This window comes from Hemiscyllium ocellatum, unplaced genomic scaffold (assembly GCF_020745735.1).
Source record: "Hemiscyllium ocellatum isolate sHemOce1 unplaced genomic scaffold, sHemOce1.pat.X.cur. scaffold_1253_pat_ctg1, whole genome shotgun sequence".
Lineage (NCBI taxonomy): Eukaryota > Metazoa > Chordata > Chondrichthyes > Orectolobiformes > Hemiscylliidae > Hemiscyllium > Hemiscyllium ocellatum.
In genome coordinates, this window is record NW_026867721.1 from 102,612 (window position 1) to 120,395 (window position 17,784).

Below are 17,784 nucleotides of genomic sequence, written 5' to 3' on the forward strand. Positions count from 1 at the left end.
CTTTGACGAGTCACAACATATCTGGAAAATGCACTTCACATCTCTCTTTAAAATAAGGAATGGTTTGGGTCTAAGTGGCCTTCTTAAAATATTTTGCGGGGATCTGGTCTGGTCCACAATATTTGTAGCCGAGGGGTTTCTGACTGACTCCTGTTGTTGAAAAGTTAGTGGAGGTGCTGGGCATGGTTTGCTGGGGCTTGTGCTCTGAGCTGCCTCAGACATTCAGGGAGACCGGAGGATTTGGTGAGCCAACTTTGGATGGAACATGGGGACTGTAGTAACAGCATCTGGGTGTGTAACATGAACACCAAATGGAGCAGAGGCTGCAGACAGGGGAAGCTCTGAAACCACGGAGTGAGTGTGTGTTGGGAAAGGGATCTGCTGTATCCACTCCAGGTTTTCCAGGAACAGCTTCCCAAGTTAAACTTAACCCAGGAGCGGAGTGTGAGGGGATCTGGACTGAACATGGATCTGGTCACAGAGCGGTGTCACCTTCTTCAACACGACCTGCAGCTTCACGCCAGGGGGAGGACGGTGCTGCCGGTGGCTATTAGGGTCACAGTTTCATTCAGCTTCTGTGATCCGAAACTTTCCAGGCCGGAGTCGGTGACAGCTCCGTCTTCTCCCAGTATCTCAACATCAATGTCACCATTCGGTGATGGAGAATGTATATGGTGGATGAGGTAAATACATGACTTCACCCTCAGCGGGATGCTGCCAGGTGTATCCTTATTTTCCCAGTATAGTGAGATTCCCGAAGGTGAACATGGTACCTGCAGAGTAGCCATTAAATGGCGAGAGGTAGAGGAACTGAAGGAGCTCTCTCTCTATTAATGTTACAGTGTGTCCATGTACAGTATATTATGTTGGTGAATACCCCTGTCCTGAAAGCAGCCATAGTTCCTTCATTCAGAAGCAGGCAGCCATTCCCACCATCTACGGGTCTCCATATAGAAAGGAATAATTGTATCTTGGATAAAGGCCATCCCCTTACTACACGTTTCAAAACACCATCCCCACCACCAACCAACCACATCAAAAGTATCCCATGTGTACAGAGAGCAATGGGGTCACTCGGAGTGTCAATGAGCAGACCATCGGGGATGGAGCAAAACCTTCCATGTCCAAACGGGTCTCCGTGAATTCCCCAGTACCCAGTATCACTGAGTCCTGTAATCCCTCTCCATTTCAGTAAGATGCTGCCTTCCATTATTCCTGTAAATGAAATTGCAGGTTATATTATGTTGTATTGCTCCTTCCAAATTATTATCTATTGCCTTGAACTTTCTGTATCTATTTGCAGACACTCCACCCTCTCTTGATAATTTTATCTCTTGCTTATCCAAGCGACATCACCAAACTCAGTATCTGAATATCTATTCCAACCTCCTGATCATTGTTGTAGATTGTAAATAGTTGAGGTACCCGCACTGGTCACTGTGTGACTCCACTGGTGACGTTCTGACAAACGTAGTTGATGGTATAAGTTCATCTTGGAGTGCAGTTACTAGCGGTGTACCTCAAGGATCTGTTTTGGGACCATTGCTTTTTGTTATCTTTATAAATGATCTAGAGGAGGGGCTTGAAAGCTGGTTGAGTAAGTTTGCGGATGACACAAAAGTCGGTGGAGTTGTGGATAGTGAGGAAGGATGTGGCAGGTTACAGCGGGATATAGACAAGTTGCAAAGCTGGGCAGAAAGGTGGCAAATGGAATTCAATGTAGCTAAGTGTGAAGTCATTCACTTTGGTAGGAGTAACAAGAAGATGGATTACTGGGCTAATGGTAGGCTACTTGGTAGTGTGGATGAGCAGAGGGATCTTGGTGTCCATGTACACAGATCTCTGAAAGTTGCCACCCAGGTAAATAGTGCTGTGAGGAAGGCATATGGTGTACTGGGCTTTATTGGCAGAGGAATTGAGTTCCGGAGTCCTGAGGTCATGTTGCAGTTGTATAAGACTCTGGTGCGGCCTCATCTGGAGTATTGTGTGTAGTTTTGGTCGCCATACTATAGGAAGGATGTGGAGGCATTGGAAAGAGTGCAGAGGAGGTTTACCAGGATGTTGCCTGGTATGGTAGGAAAATCGTATGAGGAAAGACTTAGGCACTTGGGGCTGTTCTCATTGGAGAAAAGAAGGTTTAGGGGAGATTTGATAGAGGTGTACAAGATGATTAGGGGTTTAGATAGGGTAGACACTGAGAACCTTTTACCGCTAATGGAGTCAGCTGTTACAAGGGGACACAGCTTTAAATTAAGGGGTGGAAGGTATAGGACAGATGTTAGGGGTCGATTCTTTACACAGCGGGTTGTGAGTTCATGGAATGCCCTGCCAGTAGCAGTGGTGAACTCTCCCTTTTTATGGTCATTTAAGCGGGCATTGGATAGGCATTTGGAAGTTATTGGGCTAGTGTAGATTAGGTAGGATTCGGTCGGCGCAACATTGAGGGCCGAAGGGCCTGTACTGCGCTGTATTTTGCTATGTTCTATGTTCTATAACTGATTGAGACTGACTTATCCAGAGAGCCTGCTTCCTGTTTGATAGACAGTCCTCAGTTATACTGTGTAACACAGTCGAAAGGCTGAGTATGGACGAGGAGCATCAGTCAGGAATCCAACCCTTCGAACCAGCTCCGCCATTGAATACAATCATGGCTGATGTTATCGCGGCCTCTGTTCCACTTTCCTGCTATCTCTCCATCCTAAGACACTTTCTTTGCAGGAATCAGTTGAGGGAACTATCTCAGAGCTCCTTCCAATATAACAATACACTTTCTTCATTGAGTAGAAAAATTCTTTACACACTACTCCAATGTCATCTCACTAAGATCCTGTACAGAGGCAGCAAAAACATTACCAGGGTGGTGAAAGGTTCACACCCAGTTTAGAGCAGTCTCAGCTCTCTAGGGTAATACACAGCATTGTCTAAAATCATTGTCCTTCTCTACTCCACATGCATAACGGGAGATCTGGAGAAAATCTCACGATAATGCTTGAGAAGAGCATGAATAACGTGGCGAGATGGCCCCTAACATTAATTTTGTTTAGAATCTGACGATAGTCGAGGTGCCAGAGTACTGGAGAACGATTAATACGATTCCACTTCACAGTAATCATGATTTGGAGATGCCGGTCTTGGACTGGGGTGTACGAAGTTAAAAATCACACAACACCAGGTTATAGCCCAACAGGTTTAATTGGAAGCACATTAGCTTTCAGAGAACCGCACCTTCTTCAGGTGATTGTGGGGGACAAAATTGTAAGGCACAGCATTTATAGCAAAACATTACAGTATGATGTAACTGAAACTACATATTGAAAATCACCTTGATTTTCTGTTGAGTCTTTCATCTGTTCGAATACCATGATAGTTTAGCTTCTTCCGTGTGTAAATCAAAAAAACCTTTTGTTAAAAGTTGCATTCTCAGGTTAACTGTAACAATTAGGTTAGTTACACAATATGTCGAAGGTGTTAGCACCCTGTGTTCTCTGTCTATGCCATGATTTTAGATCGATTCTAACCTAAAAAGTCAGATAACATAGTTTTACTGTATTCATGCAGTTTTTGAGCAAAGTACAATGTAACTCTGCAAGTAAAATTTAGCCCACAAAATGTATGGGCGCATGTGGGTCTTTGTGTCTGTTTGTGTGTATGTCTGTCTGGCTTGGGGGTTGTGAGTGTGAGAGAGAGAGTGTATATGTGTGTGTAGTGATTGCAGAGTGTCTTAATTCTGTGAGGGTGTGCATGTGTGAGTGTGGAAGTGTGTATGTGTCTGGGGTGGGGGTTTGCGATTGTCTGTGAGAGAGAGGGTATATGTGCCTGCATGAGTGTAGAGTGGTCTAAGTCTCTGAGAGGATGCATGTGTGAGTGTGGGAGTGTGTGTGTCTGTAAGGGTGTGCGTGAGAGTCTGTGTGCGTGTCTGTGTAAAAGTGTGTCCGTGTGTATGTGTGTGTATAGGAGTGACTCTGGGTGTGTGTGTGTGTAAGTGTGGCTGTGTGTGTATATAGTGCAATGGTGGTCACCGGTAGTATGACATGAACTGAAGGGCCCGGTTGAGGCCCTCCCTTTGGGTACAGAACTTAGCTATCAGCCCCTGTTTGGCCACTTTTCGCTGTTGCCTGTCCTGAAGTCTGCCTTGGAGGATTGTCACCCGAAGGTCCGAGGTCGAATGTCCTGTACCGTAGAAGTGTCCCCAACTGGGAGGCAACACTTCCGTCTGTTGATTGTTATGTGGTGCCCATTCATCTGTTGCCGTAGCATTTGCTCGGTTTCCACAATGTACCATGCCTCCAGGCACCCTTGCCTGCAACGTATAAGATAGACAATGTTGGCTGAGTCACATGAGTACCTGCCACGTACATGGTGGGAAGTGTCCTCACATGTAATGGTAATACCCATGTCCACACTCTGACACGTCTTGCAGCGCCTACCGTGACAGGGTTGTATGGCGCTGTCCTGAAAGCTGGGCAGCTTGCTATGAACATGTGATCTGTTTGAGGTTTGGTGGTTGTTTAAAGGCAAGCAGTGGAGGTGCTCATCCTCGTTGATAATGTGTTGCAGGTCACGAAGAACATGGCATAATTTTTCAGCTCCTGGGAAGTACTGAACAACGAAGTGTACCCTGTTGGTTGCCACAGCAAGGTACCGTAATGAGTTCCTGAGGAGATAGACACGTGCTCCCTAAGTGACAAAACCTGAACACAATACTCCAAGTGTGGCCTTACCAAAGTCCTGTATAACTGCAACATAAATTCCCAACTTCCATACTCAATGTCCGGCCTGATGAAGGTCAGTGTGCCAGATGCCTTCTTCACTGCCCTGTCTACATGTGACTCCACTCTCAGAGAACCGTGCACCTACATACCAAGATCTCTCTGCCCACTACACCCCTTAAGGCCCTCCCATTCACCGTGCAACTCCTACCTTGAGTTGAGTTTCCAAAATGCAAGTCATCACGCATCTATATTAAATTCCATTTGCCATTTCTCGGCCCACTTCCCCGCCTGATTAAGGTCCTGCTGCAATTTCTGATAAACTTCCTCACTGATCATGCTCCCATTTATTTTAGTGCCATCTGTAAACTTACTAATCATACCTTGTACATTCTCAACCAAATCATAGATAACACACAGCCATGGACCCAGCCTCCAGTCTGACAAGCATCCTTCCACTAAACCCTCTGCTTCCTACCGTCAAGCCAACTGTGTATCCAATTGGCCAGTTCCCCAGCATTCCACGTGATGTAATACTCCCGAGCAGCCTGCCATGTGGAACCTTATCAAAGGCCTTACTGATATCCATAGAGACTATGGTTACTGCTCGGCCCTCATCAACCTTCCTGGTCACTTCATCAACGAACTCTAATAATTTGGGAAGCATGATCTCCCACTCACAAGTCTATGCTGACTGCTCCGAATCAAACCCTGTGTAAGTAATGGGTGCAGTCAATGGTATGCTGTCCTTCATTGTAAGATGATTCAAGTACATAAGTAATGCCATCTTCCTGCTGTTGTAGGGCCTTGCTGAGAGCGTGGTTGAGACACTCTCTACGGATTTGATCTCCTTTGTAAGGAATGATCTCCTTACCACAGACACGGATGATGGTATCACGAGGATAGAGTGAAGAAGCTGAGTGTTTAATCAGTAGAGTTGTGAGAGAAGATGAAATGGTGACGTTAAACTTGAGTAGTGGCAGCGATCACTTATTTCCAAAAGAGACATTGATAGGGTGAGAAATTCCATACTTTACCCAGGATTAATTGGTGTGATTTATTGCCACGTGTACCTCAGTACAGGGAAACACTTTATTTATGAGCAGTGGAGGCAGATCATAGTAAACATGGCCAGACAGATCATGCGGTGGAAATAGACTTGGACAGAGTAAGGCATACAGGTTACACTGAACAGGACGTGCACGAGACAAGATCGACATGAACAAGATCAGCATTATTTGAACTTAGAGAGTCCATCCATCAGTCTAACGTGACTTTCCTAATAGTTTATTTGCCTAAATTAACTCTCCCCACATTATTTTGCAGTTGGCGTGTGAACCCGTACTGAACGTCAGGTTACTCACAATCCCCAACAGCAGCCACAATACCTTCCATCTGAAACAGGTAGCCATTCCCACCAGCTTCCACCCTACATAGAGAACACCAGGCTGGCTTCTCGGAGATGGAAGGTGCCTTCTTGTGACTTCACACAAGACATCTGGCTTCCCTCCTCACCACTAGAAAACCGCGTTAAAGTCCCACGTGTGTATCATGACAGACGGAGCTAAGAAGAACAACGTGGAGCAGTCTGTCTGTGCAGCCTCTGCTCCACTTGTTCACCATGTTAGAGCATCAATTAGGAGATAGCGAGGATTGTTGATGCTGAAGATCAGAGTAGACAGTGGTTTGCTGGAAAAGCACAGCAGGAGAATCGATGTTTCGAGCATAAGCCATTCATCAGGAATCAGCATCAATTACCTCATTCTGCCCCTGTGTAAGTGCATTGAGGTGGGAATGGCCTCCTACTGTTCCTGAATAAGTGACTCAAGGGACTGACTGGCTTCTTCCTCGTCCGATTGGACAGGGCCAAGGGCCTGACTGGTTACCGCTAGTTCCTGTATGACAGCTCGATGTGCTGACTAGTGTGATGATGCTGTAGCTTTAAGAGGTTATTTTGTTCTGGTTTCTTTTAAGAGAAAGATTGAATGACTGTTACCCAGCTGGCTAGTTAAGACCACTTGAGTAAATAACTAGTGAGGCCTTAGGTTTATTTTACTGCAGATGGAATGGGTGTGGTCAGCTCTAACAAATTAGGATTTCTGGGTTTTGGTTTCTCAGTAACATCAGAAATTATTGGGGTCTCCACTGAGTTGAAAACTTTAGTGAATGTCTCCTGGCAGCTACTCTGTATGGATTTTCTCTTGGTGCTGTTTTGAAATCCTGAATTGGAGAAATATTTGTGTCAATCAGTGTCTGAATATCCCTTTTTGCCAAGGGCTGTGTTCATATGATTTCCAGTATTAGAACGGTCATTAGTATTAGTTCCTAGATCTATTATTCTGTTAACTTGTCTAATATAAATACGTTACTCTAAATTCTTCTTTCTTTGGTTTTATTTCATCTATCATGTTTAAGTAAATGGTGTTTTGCTTCACACCAAGTAGTTTGACCACTCACATTGCATCTGGAATAGACAATTTACATTTTCTTTGAAATTAGGAAACATTAGAGTCTCAGCTACCGCCTTCAAATATTGTCGAGGGGCTCTGGTGTGGCCCATCACACTAGAATCCTTCTCTTCCTGAGTAATATTTTGGAGGCACTGAATGGGCTGTCCCTGCGCTTCTCCAATAGTGTCAATGGGCTGAACGACTTCCTCATATTCCTGTGAAACCAGTGTGAGGTGCGGAATGAACTCTTATTTTACTGTGGCAATATGCATTGTCAGACAGTCCTTTATATGACTGTTATGGACTCTTTAAAAGCACAAGCCTCAATGGTGTCCATGTCTTGCTTCACATGGACACAATCCAGTTCAGGAGCTGACGGGGGCGTCAAATTATTCTGAACATTGTGGAATCCGCATTGACCATCCCCACTTCGGATCTTATGGTGAGGAGGGTGAGGGTGGGGAGACATTGATGAAGCAGCTGAAGGTGTTTGTGAAGAGGAAGCTACCCTGAGGATCTCCCACAGAGGTGACCCAGGACTGAGCTGATGAACATCTTCCTTTGTGCCATGTTTGACTCCAAATACTGTAGAGTTTTCTCCGATTCCCATTAAGTTCAGATTTGTTAAGATCCTTGATGTCAACAGAAGTCAACAGAAGCCTTGATATCAGGGTCAGTTATTTTTATCTGAACCCATGTGTCCTGTCAGAGAGTTGAGGGCAATGAAGAATTGGATGCGAAAGAGGATTTGAGACCAAGAGCAGATCAGCCATGATCTTAGTGGAGGAGAAGGAAGGCTTGGGGAGTGAACGACCTGCCCCTGTGTCTGATGTTCACACATTCTGTTATTGGAAAGTTAGTGGGTGTTATTTTCATGAATGTTCTGTTATTGAATGTTGCCGTCAGAGAGACAAGAGGATTTTGTGAGCCATCGCTGGGTGAGGTATGGGGGCTGTATTCATAGTGAATTTGGGTCTACAACATGACCAACGAACGGAGCACAAGTTTCAGAGAGGGGAATCTCTATAAAGAGAGATGAGGGGCCTCTTTCATACCCAGCCTGGGTTTTACAATTACATTTCTCAAATCACTCAAAGCATGTGGGACAATATTGAAGGGCCGAATGATCTCCTCTGTTTCTGTGCACCAGGTTATAGAAGTAAGTAGCCCCTAAATGCTCCTGCCTAACAGGTTTAATGGTCTGAATGGAACACAGGAACACGGGATTGAGGGACAGGAGTGAGTCATTAGATACGTTGAACCTTCTCCACCAGGCACTAAGATTATGGCTGATCAGGTTGTGGTCTCAGCCCCACTTTCCTGTCCGCGCCCCATTACCCATGACTCAGTTCTCTGTCAAATATTTCACGAACGCAGCTTTCAATCAATATGAACATAGCGGCAAGATAAACTTCCAGTGAAGAGGATTCGGATTTGAAAGGTACTTCCAGAATTTTTCGTCATCCCTCTTATAGAATCAGAGAATCTTGCAGAACGGAAACAGACCCGTTAGTCCAATCTGTTCACTCCGATCAGATTTCAAATCTGATCCAGTCCCATTTCCCAGCATTTGGCCAATATCCCTCCTCTTTCAGATACTTTTTTAAATGTGTGATTGTAACCGCCTTCACCACTTCCTCTGACAGCACTTTATGTACACACACCACTCTGTGTGAAACATTTATCTTCACGTCCCTTCTAAATCATTCGTCCTCTCCCCTCCAACCTATGCTCTCTTGTTCAGGACTCCCCTACCCTGGGGAGCAGAACATGGCTGTTCAGAATATCCATGCCCCTGATGATTTTATAAACCTCTATAATGTCACCCTTCAGCCTCTGACACTCCAGGGGAAACACCTCAAACTAATCAACCTCTCCCTAAAGCTCAAACCTCCAGTCCTGGGACATCCGTGTAAATCTTTTCTGCAGAAAACCGAGTTGGATGCAGTATTCTTAAAGTGGCCTCACCAACATCCTGTACAGATGCAACTTGCCACCACAACTCCTATACTCAATGCTCTGACTGATTAAGGCAAATTTGTAAAATTTGTTCTGTACCACACTGTCTGCATTCGACTCCACTTTCAAGGAACAATGTACCTGCAGCTCTATGTCCATTTGTTTCACAACACTCACCAGGCCCTTACCATTAAGTATGTAATTCCTGCCCTGATCTACCTTCCCAAAATGCTTAACTTCGTATTTATCTAAATTAAACTTCATCTGTCACTCCTTGCCCCTTTGTCCCATCTATTTGTGGTCTCGTTGTACTCTGAGATAATCTACTACACCACCTTTCTGATGTTGTCTGTAAACTTACTAACTATGGTCCCAATATCCACATCTAAATCCTTTACATAAATGATGAAATGTTTTGTGAACTCAATACTGATTCTTACAGCACACTGCTGCTCACAAGCCTCCAGTCTGAAAAATATCCCTCTTCCTTCAAGCCAATTGTGACGAGCTTCCTCTCTATCCCATGTGACCGAACCTTACTAATCTGCCTACCAATCAGAATGTTGTGAACACCTTGCTGAGGTCCATATTGACAATGTCTACCAAACTGCCATCATCAATCTTCTTTGTCACCTCTTCATAAAACTCAATCAAATTAATGAGACATGATTTCCCATGCAGAAAGCCACGTTTCCTACCCCGATCAGCCCTTACCTTCCCAAATGTATGTAAATGCTATCCCTCAGAATCCCCTCCAACAACTTACCCACCACTGACATCAGGCTCACCGGTCTACAGTTCCCCGGCTTTTTGGGTCACTGTTTCCTTTTCTAGTCCCACTCCTCCACTGCTCACAACAAATGTTAAATGTAACCAGGTTGGTGATGTGGCCGATGATATCGGTCTCAGACTGGGTCAGGGTCAGTTTTAGGAACAAGTCAGGCTGGTTTCTGTAATCTGCTGAAATAGCACGTTTATGATCCAGAGCAATGTTACTCCAACTATGATGGAAAAATGGATGGCAAACTGTTTGGGTATTGCAAATACATAATCAATATTTCCCTTTCTAAAAACACTGACACACACACACACACACACACACACACACACACACACAATCTCTGCAATTTCACATTGAAAGAACCTTGTCCAAATATTAGTGTAACTAATGACAAAAGGAAAAATTGAGAGATTGTCCAAAATGTTACTCTGCTTCTGAAGATATTGTACTCACACAGCTGCTAGCAATGGGATTTTATCCTGGGAGAGTTGGATTTGGCGGAATTCCCTTTGCATTAGGCTGGCAGGATGTCCCAGGTTAGCACAGTGGCTCAGTAGTTCGCACTGTTCCATCACAGCATCAGGGACATGTGTTCAATTCCAGCCTCGGGAGACTATCTGCGTGGAGTTTGCATCTTCTCCCCTTGTCTGTGTGAGCTTCTGATGGGTGCTCCCATTTCCTCCCACAGCCCAAAGCTGTATAATTCAAGTGGATTGGTCAAATAGTCCATAGTGTTCAGCGATTTCTACTTTAGGTGCACTAGTCAGTGGTAACTGTAAGGGCATGGGAAGGTTACTGATTGGAGGGTTAGTATGGACTTGTTGGGCCGAAGGGCTTGTTTCCACACTGCTGGGATTCTATAAAAATAAGATTGGTAACGATGACAGTAGAGTTTTGTTTTAGCTCGCACACGTTACTGTGATGAGGAATAATGAAGGAGAGAGTGCAAGAGGCCGTTTCTTCTCTGGCAGGTGACATTTTCTCCCTCTCTGAGCTGAATCACACAATAATGTCATTCTCTCCCAAACTGGACCATGTGAGGTCTCCTTGTACATTGTCCAAACTATGTCTCCATCACATTCCCTGTTCCATGTCGGTGCATCATTGCTGCTGTCATACACAGAGCCATACCCTGAGCAGGAAATGGTCTCGGTCGCTTTGAAGATATGTTTATATGTCCCTGCGTCATTAAAAAAATAAAATGTTTAATGTATTCAGAATACATAGAACATAGAGCAGTCCAGCACAGAACAGGCCCTTCAGCCCACCATGTTGTGCCGACCATTGATCCTCATGTAAGCACCCTCACATTTCTGTGACCATATGCATATCCAGCAGTCTCTTAAATGTCCCCAATGACCTTGTTTCCACAACTGCTGCTGGCAATGCATTCCATGCTCTCACAACTCTGTGTGTAAAGAACCCGCCTCTGACATCCCCTCTATACTTTCCTCCAACCAGCTTAAAACTATGACCCCTTGTGTTAGCCATTTCTGCCCTGGGAAATAATCTCTGGCCATCAACACTATCTATGCCTCTCATTATCTTGTATACCACAATTAGGTCCCCTCTTCTCCTCCCTTTCTCCAATGAAAAAAGTCCGAGCTCAGTCAACCTCCCCTCATAAGATAAGCCCTCCAGTCCAGGCAGCATCCTGGTAAACCTCCTCTGAACCCTCTCCAAAGCATCCACATCTTTCCTACAATAGGGCGACCAGAACTGGACGCAGTATTCCAAGTGCGTTCGAACCAAAGTTTTATAGAGCTGCAACAAGGTCTCACAACTCTTAAACTCAATCCCCCTGTTAATGAAAGCCAAAACACCATATGCTTTCTTAACAACCCTGTCCACTTGGGTGGCCATTTTAAGAGATCTATGTACCTGCACACCAAGATCTCTCTGTTCCTTCACACTGCCAAGAATCCTATCCTTAATCCTGTATTCAGCTTTCAAATTTGACCTTCCAAAATGCATCACATCTCATTTATCCAGGTTGAACTCCATCTGCCACCTCTCAGCCCATCTCTACATCCTGTTAATGTCCCGCTGCAGCCTACAACAGCCCTCTATACTGTCAACGACACCTCCAACCTTCGTGTCATCTGCAAACTTGCTGACCCATCCTTCAATCCCCTCATCCAAGTCATTAATAAAAATTACAAACAGTAGAGGCCGAAGGACAGAGCCCTGTGGAACACCACTCACCACAGACTTCCAGGCAGAATATTTTCCTTCCACTACCACTCGCTGTCTTCTGCTGGCCAGCCAATTCTGTATCCAGACAGCTAACACAGATACCTGTGTTAAAATGAATGTTTTGTTTCAACAAATACAGAAATTGCTGGAAATGCTCGGCAGGTCTGTCAGCATCCAGATGCCTTTTACATGATGGCGTTGTACCAGCCTCCACCACTTCCTCTGGCAGCTCATTCCACACACACACCACCCTCTGTGTGAAAAGTTGCCCCTTAGGCCTCTTCAAAATCTGCCCAATGAAGGGTCTCAAATAGATATTTATTACTGAACACCAGACACGGAGAAAGACCATAATTTCTGGTCCCAAAACACCGATCAGTATAACCCAACTCTTACGTGTGTCTGCCCTCTGCCTAAAACCATGAAATGAAACCAGGCCGTTGATTACTGTCCAGCCTCTCCTCCCCACTGACTGTGTCTGCAATCTGTCCCTCCTCCCTCTAACCACACAAGGCAAACCAAGCTCAGGGTCTTTGTGAAAATCAAGGCCGGAGTGTGCAGGCCTCCTGGAGAGGGATGGGCATTTTAAAATTAAACGGAGAAGGTGAGGAGGTGGTAATCTCACTCACTGGCCGAGGCGTGGCAGATGGAGTTTAGTTTGGATTAATGTGAGGTATTGGATTTGGTAAATCAACAATAGTAGGACTTATACAATTAAACGTAGGGCCTTTGGCAGTGTTGCAGAACAGAGACCTCGGCCGTCAGGTATAATTCTTTAAAAGTTGCATCTCATATAGATAATGTGATTAAGAAGGTGTTTAACACACTTGTCTTCAATGGTCAGACCACTGAGTATCGGAATTGGGACGTCATGTTGAGGTTGTACAGGACATTGGTGAGACCTCTCCCGGAATACTGTGTCCAGTCTGGACATCCTGCCCGCTCATTCCATAGGCACACCACCCTCTGGGTGAAACAGCTGCCCTTAGATCACTTTTAAATGTTTCCCCTCTTACCTTACAACTATGTCCTCTAGATATGGTCTCCATTAGCCTAACAAAATACATTGACTATTCACTTTGATATTATTGACCTTGATATTATTAAGCTGGAGAGGGTTCAGAAGAGTTTAACCTGGATGTTGCTGGAAATGGAGGGATTGAGCTTCAAGGAGAGATAAGTATTTTAGACAGAAGCTGGCTTGTGTGTGGAATAAACTTGGGGAAACAGGGACAGTTACAACGTTTAAAGGACATTTAGATCAGTCCATGGATAAGACATCAGTTTGGATGGTGCTGAGAGCAGCTGCCCTCTCTCTCCCCCTCTCTGAATGAATCCCTGTTGGTTTTCACCCTCTGCCAATGCCTGTGCAGTGGCGTGTGGAGGCCAGCAGAGGGTGGCATTGCATCACTTTAAGCACAACAGAGACTGCCAGACCTGCCCCACACAGAGACACACAGATACACACTCAGCAATTGTTAGGACACGGCATAGATCTCATCTGGTAACTTAAACTAAACATAAATAAATGCTCAATTCGCCTCGTAAACTGTTAAAATATGAGTGACAGAGAACTCCCAAATTCCACTGTTTAAATACAAACAACAATGTAGTTTTTAACACTGAAAGTGAACTGAAAGAGACCCTCTATCTCTTAACTGCGTATTACCCGACTCCAGCTCTACAGCAATATATTGTTTCTGGGTCTGCCATCCTCTCATATCACAAGTATTTCTAAGCTCTCAGTTCAGAGCAGCATTCACTTTCTCTTAAAGGTACAGTACACACTAAACTTCATCCCATTATACCCTGATGAATATAGATAAGTGGAACCTATCCGGATTTCTCTTGCTCTGTGGTTTGTCAATATTTCATCTACTCTGTCTCGTATGTGTCAGGATTTTTGTTGCTCCATTGACAGTATGTCATTATTCGACTCTGTCCGTGGGAATATATCAGTATTTCACTTGCTCACACTCCTGTGTGTGGGGCAGGATTTCAGTTGTTTCATGGGGACTGGGACACTATGATAATCTTAATGTTTGTAAATGGTACGAAACCTGCAAGGATTTTAAAGTCTATGGAGGACAGTGTGGAACTCTAACAGGACAGTGACACGCTGGTAGACGGGGATCAATGCAGAGCAGTGTGAGGTGATGCACTTTGGTATGAAAGATAAAGAAAGACAGTTTAAAACAGGCTGTGCCATTATAAAGGGGCTGCAGGAACAGAGGGCCCTGGGTGTATATGAGCAGGAGCTTTGTTTGGGGGTCGGTGCTATAACAGATATACCGTGAGTGTGAAGGAGCAGAGAGAATACAGTGACCCTTATCCTGACAGAGCGGGAAAGGTTATTGATGCTTGTCCTGTATTGCTGGGCATTTCTTCAGACCGCAGATACTGCACTGAGCTGGGTGGGGAGCTCAGACCATGCTCGGTGGGTCTGCTGGTGTGGCCCCCACTGGGAAGAGAATGGTCCCCCTCTGTACTAGCCCATCCACCAGGACCTCTGTGACCCTGTCGACAAACCGTGGTGTAATTGCCCCTTAGCTGCCAAGGTCGGGGTAAACTGTGCAGGGCAGCTCCAAACTGAGAAAGCTCAACTGTGTGCCCTTTGAACTTTCAAAGATGGCGCCAGTGCCAGGGGTCACGGAATATCCAGGGGCACCCGGGCAACTGTGAGTCCCTCCAGCCATGATGGGTGGGAGAATCGGGCTGGTATTGAATGAGAGGAACACCATGGTGGGGGAGGGGGGGGGGCAAGTCAATGCGTTTGTGTTTAGTAAGACAGCCCCAGGAACCTAGCTTGGCCTCGTACAGATAATCTCTCTGTCACACTCAATGAAAATGACACTGAGGCAAATTATTGTTAGAATCAGCCCAGTGAGTCATAGATTCTGTTGAAACTACTCCCATTTACAAAGCTGTAGAACAAATGCTCATCCAAAACTCTCCATCATTTTTCCCATCTTTCCTGGGAAGACTGGCTTATGATACCGGATGCTATCAAAGTGTCTACGTTTCAGCATTCCGAAACCTGGGAACACATGCGTCCATGACACTGTCTCTCAGTCTCCCCCTCTCTGTCTATAACCCAAACCCCTCCCATGTGATGATTTTTAAACTGATTCCCTCGCCATCTCTCTCCAGAAGTGATGTACACACCCACAGCACCCCCTTGTCATGGTACAGTACAGATGTGGAGCTGTAAATGGGTGGGAGCTGTACATCCTTTCACCTCCAGCATGGGCTGCAAGTTTCCCCACACTGGGCAGGGATCTAACACAGTGTTACAGATCAATGCACTGGGGTGGGGTACACAGCCCTACATGCTGGGAGGGTAACTGCTCCTGGGTTACAGATCAATGCACTGGGGTGGGGTACACAGTCCTACATGCTGGGAGGGTAACTGCTCCTGGGTTACAGATCAATGCACTGGGGTGGGGTACACAGTCCTACATGCTGGGAGGGTAACTGCTCCTGGGTTACAGATCAATGCACTGGGGTGGGGTACACAGCCCTACATGCTGGGAGGGTAACTGCTCCTGGGTTACAGATCAATGCACTGGGGTGGGGTACACAGTCCTACATGCTGGGAGGGTAACTGCTCCTGGGTTACAGATCAATGCACTGGGGTGGGGTACACAGCCCTACATACTGGGAGGGTAACTGCTCCTGGGTTACAGATCAATGCACTGGGGTGGGGTACGCAGTCCTACATGCTGGGAGGGTAACTGCTCCTGGGTTACAGATCAATGCACTGGGTGGGGTACACAGTCCTACATGCTGGGAGGGTAACTGCTCCTGGGTTACAGATCAATGCACTGGGGTGGGGTACACTGTCCTACATGCTGGGAGGGTAACTGCTCCTGGGTTACAGATCAATGCACTGGGGTGGTGTACACAGTCCTACATGCTGGGAGGGTAACTGCTCCTGGGTTACAGATTAATTCACGGGTGATCACTGCACAGGTCTCTGTGCTGGTCAGACTGTCTGGTTGAGGTTTATAGATAATACAATGATGTGGTCAGTGCAGCTCCCCGTGCGGGACAGGTATGTAGCCTGTGCACAGTACATCATGTTGGTCGGGTGGGTAGGGGTGAAAGGTGATGGACAGGTCACGGAGTTTCCCGGAAGTTTCCGTCCCTGACATTCTATAACTGACATTCCCCGGAACGTTCTGTCCATGACATTCTATAACCGACATTCCCCGGAACGTTCTGCCCCTGACATTCTATAACTGACATTCCCCCGGAACGTTCTGTCCCTGACATTCTATAACTGACATTCCCCGGAACGTTCTGTCCCTGACATTCTATAACTGACATTCCCCGGAACGTTCTGTCCCTGACGTTGTTTGTTTGTGAACGGCCGGACGTCAGTGAATTGAACAAACGATAAGATCCCGAGGGAAGAGATCCCGTTCCAGGGAGAAGGAGACACTGTCCCGAAGGCCCCTCAGGCAGTTAAAGGGGGGAATACGTTTTCCCTGCGTTTACATTTCTCCACGACACAGGATCGACCACAATTTAGACCAAAATACAGGAAATTCCCAACTCCGTTTGTCTTCAGGAAACTGGGAGAGAATCGTTCCCACCCTCCGTATCAGGAACTGGGAAGGAGTGACCTGTGTCTGCTCTCGAGTGATCAAGTGTGTGGGGATGTTCTAGAAACCATCTGTCCTCGGTGTGTTTGGGGAGGGAGGGTTTCTTGTGGTTTATGACACGTTTTTGTCAGTAATTCCGACCTTCCCATTTGTTATTCCAGCTCCAATTATTTTCGTAAATCCCTGAATACAGGGACACATTTGAAAATCTCACTGTGTCCCCGATCAAACGGGGTCCCTTTGCCTCCAGGCTGATGGATAATGGGTTTGTTTTCCTTCCTCACAGTTAACGTAGTGACCATCCACGTCCTGCTTTATAAAGATTGTGGATTGTCTCCATGTGTCAGACGTTACCTGGGGGCCATGGCAGCGGCGGATCTCCTGGTCATTATCCTCGACCTGATCCTGAGACACATTCCCATTGTTTATCAGGAACAGTTTTATTTCCTGAGGGACTCCGTCCCCGTGTGTAATATCCACGCCGTCCTGCTTTATGCAGCCACTGACTGCTCTGTCTGGTTCACCGTCACTTTCACCTTTGATCGGTTTGTGGCCATTTGTTGCCAGAAGCTGAAAAGTAAATATTGCAGTGAGAAAACGGCGGCTGTGGTTCTGGGAGCAGTGACTGTGCTGAGCTGTTTAAAGAACATTTCCTGGTATTTTATGCTCACGGCTCGGTATTTGCTGGGGAACGCCCCCTGGTTTTGTGATGTAACAGTCGCTGTTGTATTCTCCAGTGTCTGGGTCACAATCGAGTTCCTCCACCACATTCTAACCCCGGGTGTCCCATTTCTCCTGATTCTGCTGCTCAATGTTCTCACCGTCAGACACATTTTAGTGACCAGCAGAGCCCGCAGGAGACTCCGCGCTCACACCAATGGGGACGCTCAGTCTGACACTGAAATGAGAAACCGAAAAAAATCCATCATTTTGCTGTTTGTGATCTCGGCCAATTTCATCCTGTTATGGTCAACGTTAATGCTGTATTCTATATGGTCCCGGATGTGGGCTATTGTGGATACCCCTCTGTATCTCCATTACTTTGTGCAGGAATTGGGCTTCATGCTGCAGCTCCTCAGTTG

At 46.0% G+C, this 17,784-nt stretch overlaps 1 protein-coding gene across 4 annotated transcripts; it reads right to left on the reverse strand.

Moving 5' to 3' along the window:
• Positions 1 to 1,196: 1,196 nt before the first annotated feature.
• LOC132809466 (uncharacterized) lies at positions 1,197 to 17,493 on the reverse strand. 4 transcript variants are annotated; one of them, XR_009642338.1, is made up of 5 exons: positions 17,374 to 17,493; positions 17,057 to 17,272; positions 12,105 to 12,197; positions 3,323 to 4,300; positions 1,197 to 1,215 (listed from the first exon to the last, which is right to left on the reverse strand). XR_009642338.1 is itself a non-coding variant. In XM_060822576.1 (4 exons), exons 1-4 carry the CDS (start codon positions 17,470 to 17,472, stop codon positions 4,016 to 4,018), a joined length of 693 nt encoding a protein of 230 aa, XP_060678559.1. In that variant the 5' UTR covers positions 17,473 to 17,493; the 3' UTR covers positions 3,174 to 4,015. The 4 variants fall into 4 exon arrangements, 2 of the variants coding, with proteins under 2 accessions (XP_060678559.1, XP_060678560.1); XM_060822576.1 differs by lacking the exon at positions 1,197 to 1,215 and having other exon boundaries at positions 3,174 to 4,300; XR_009642339.1 differs by lacking the exon at positions 1,197 to 1,215 and having other exon boundaries at positions 3,174 to 11,079; positions 17,057 to 17,493.
• Between the last annotated feature and the right edge of the window lie 291 nt (positions 17,494 to 17,784).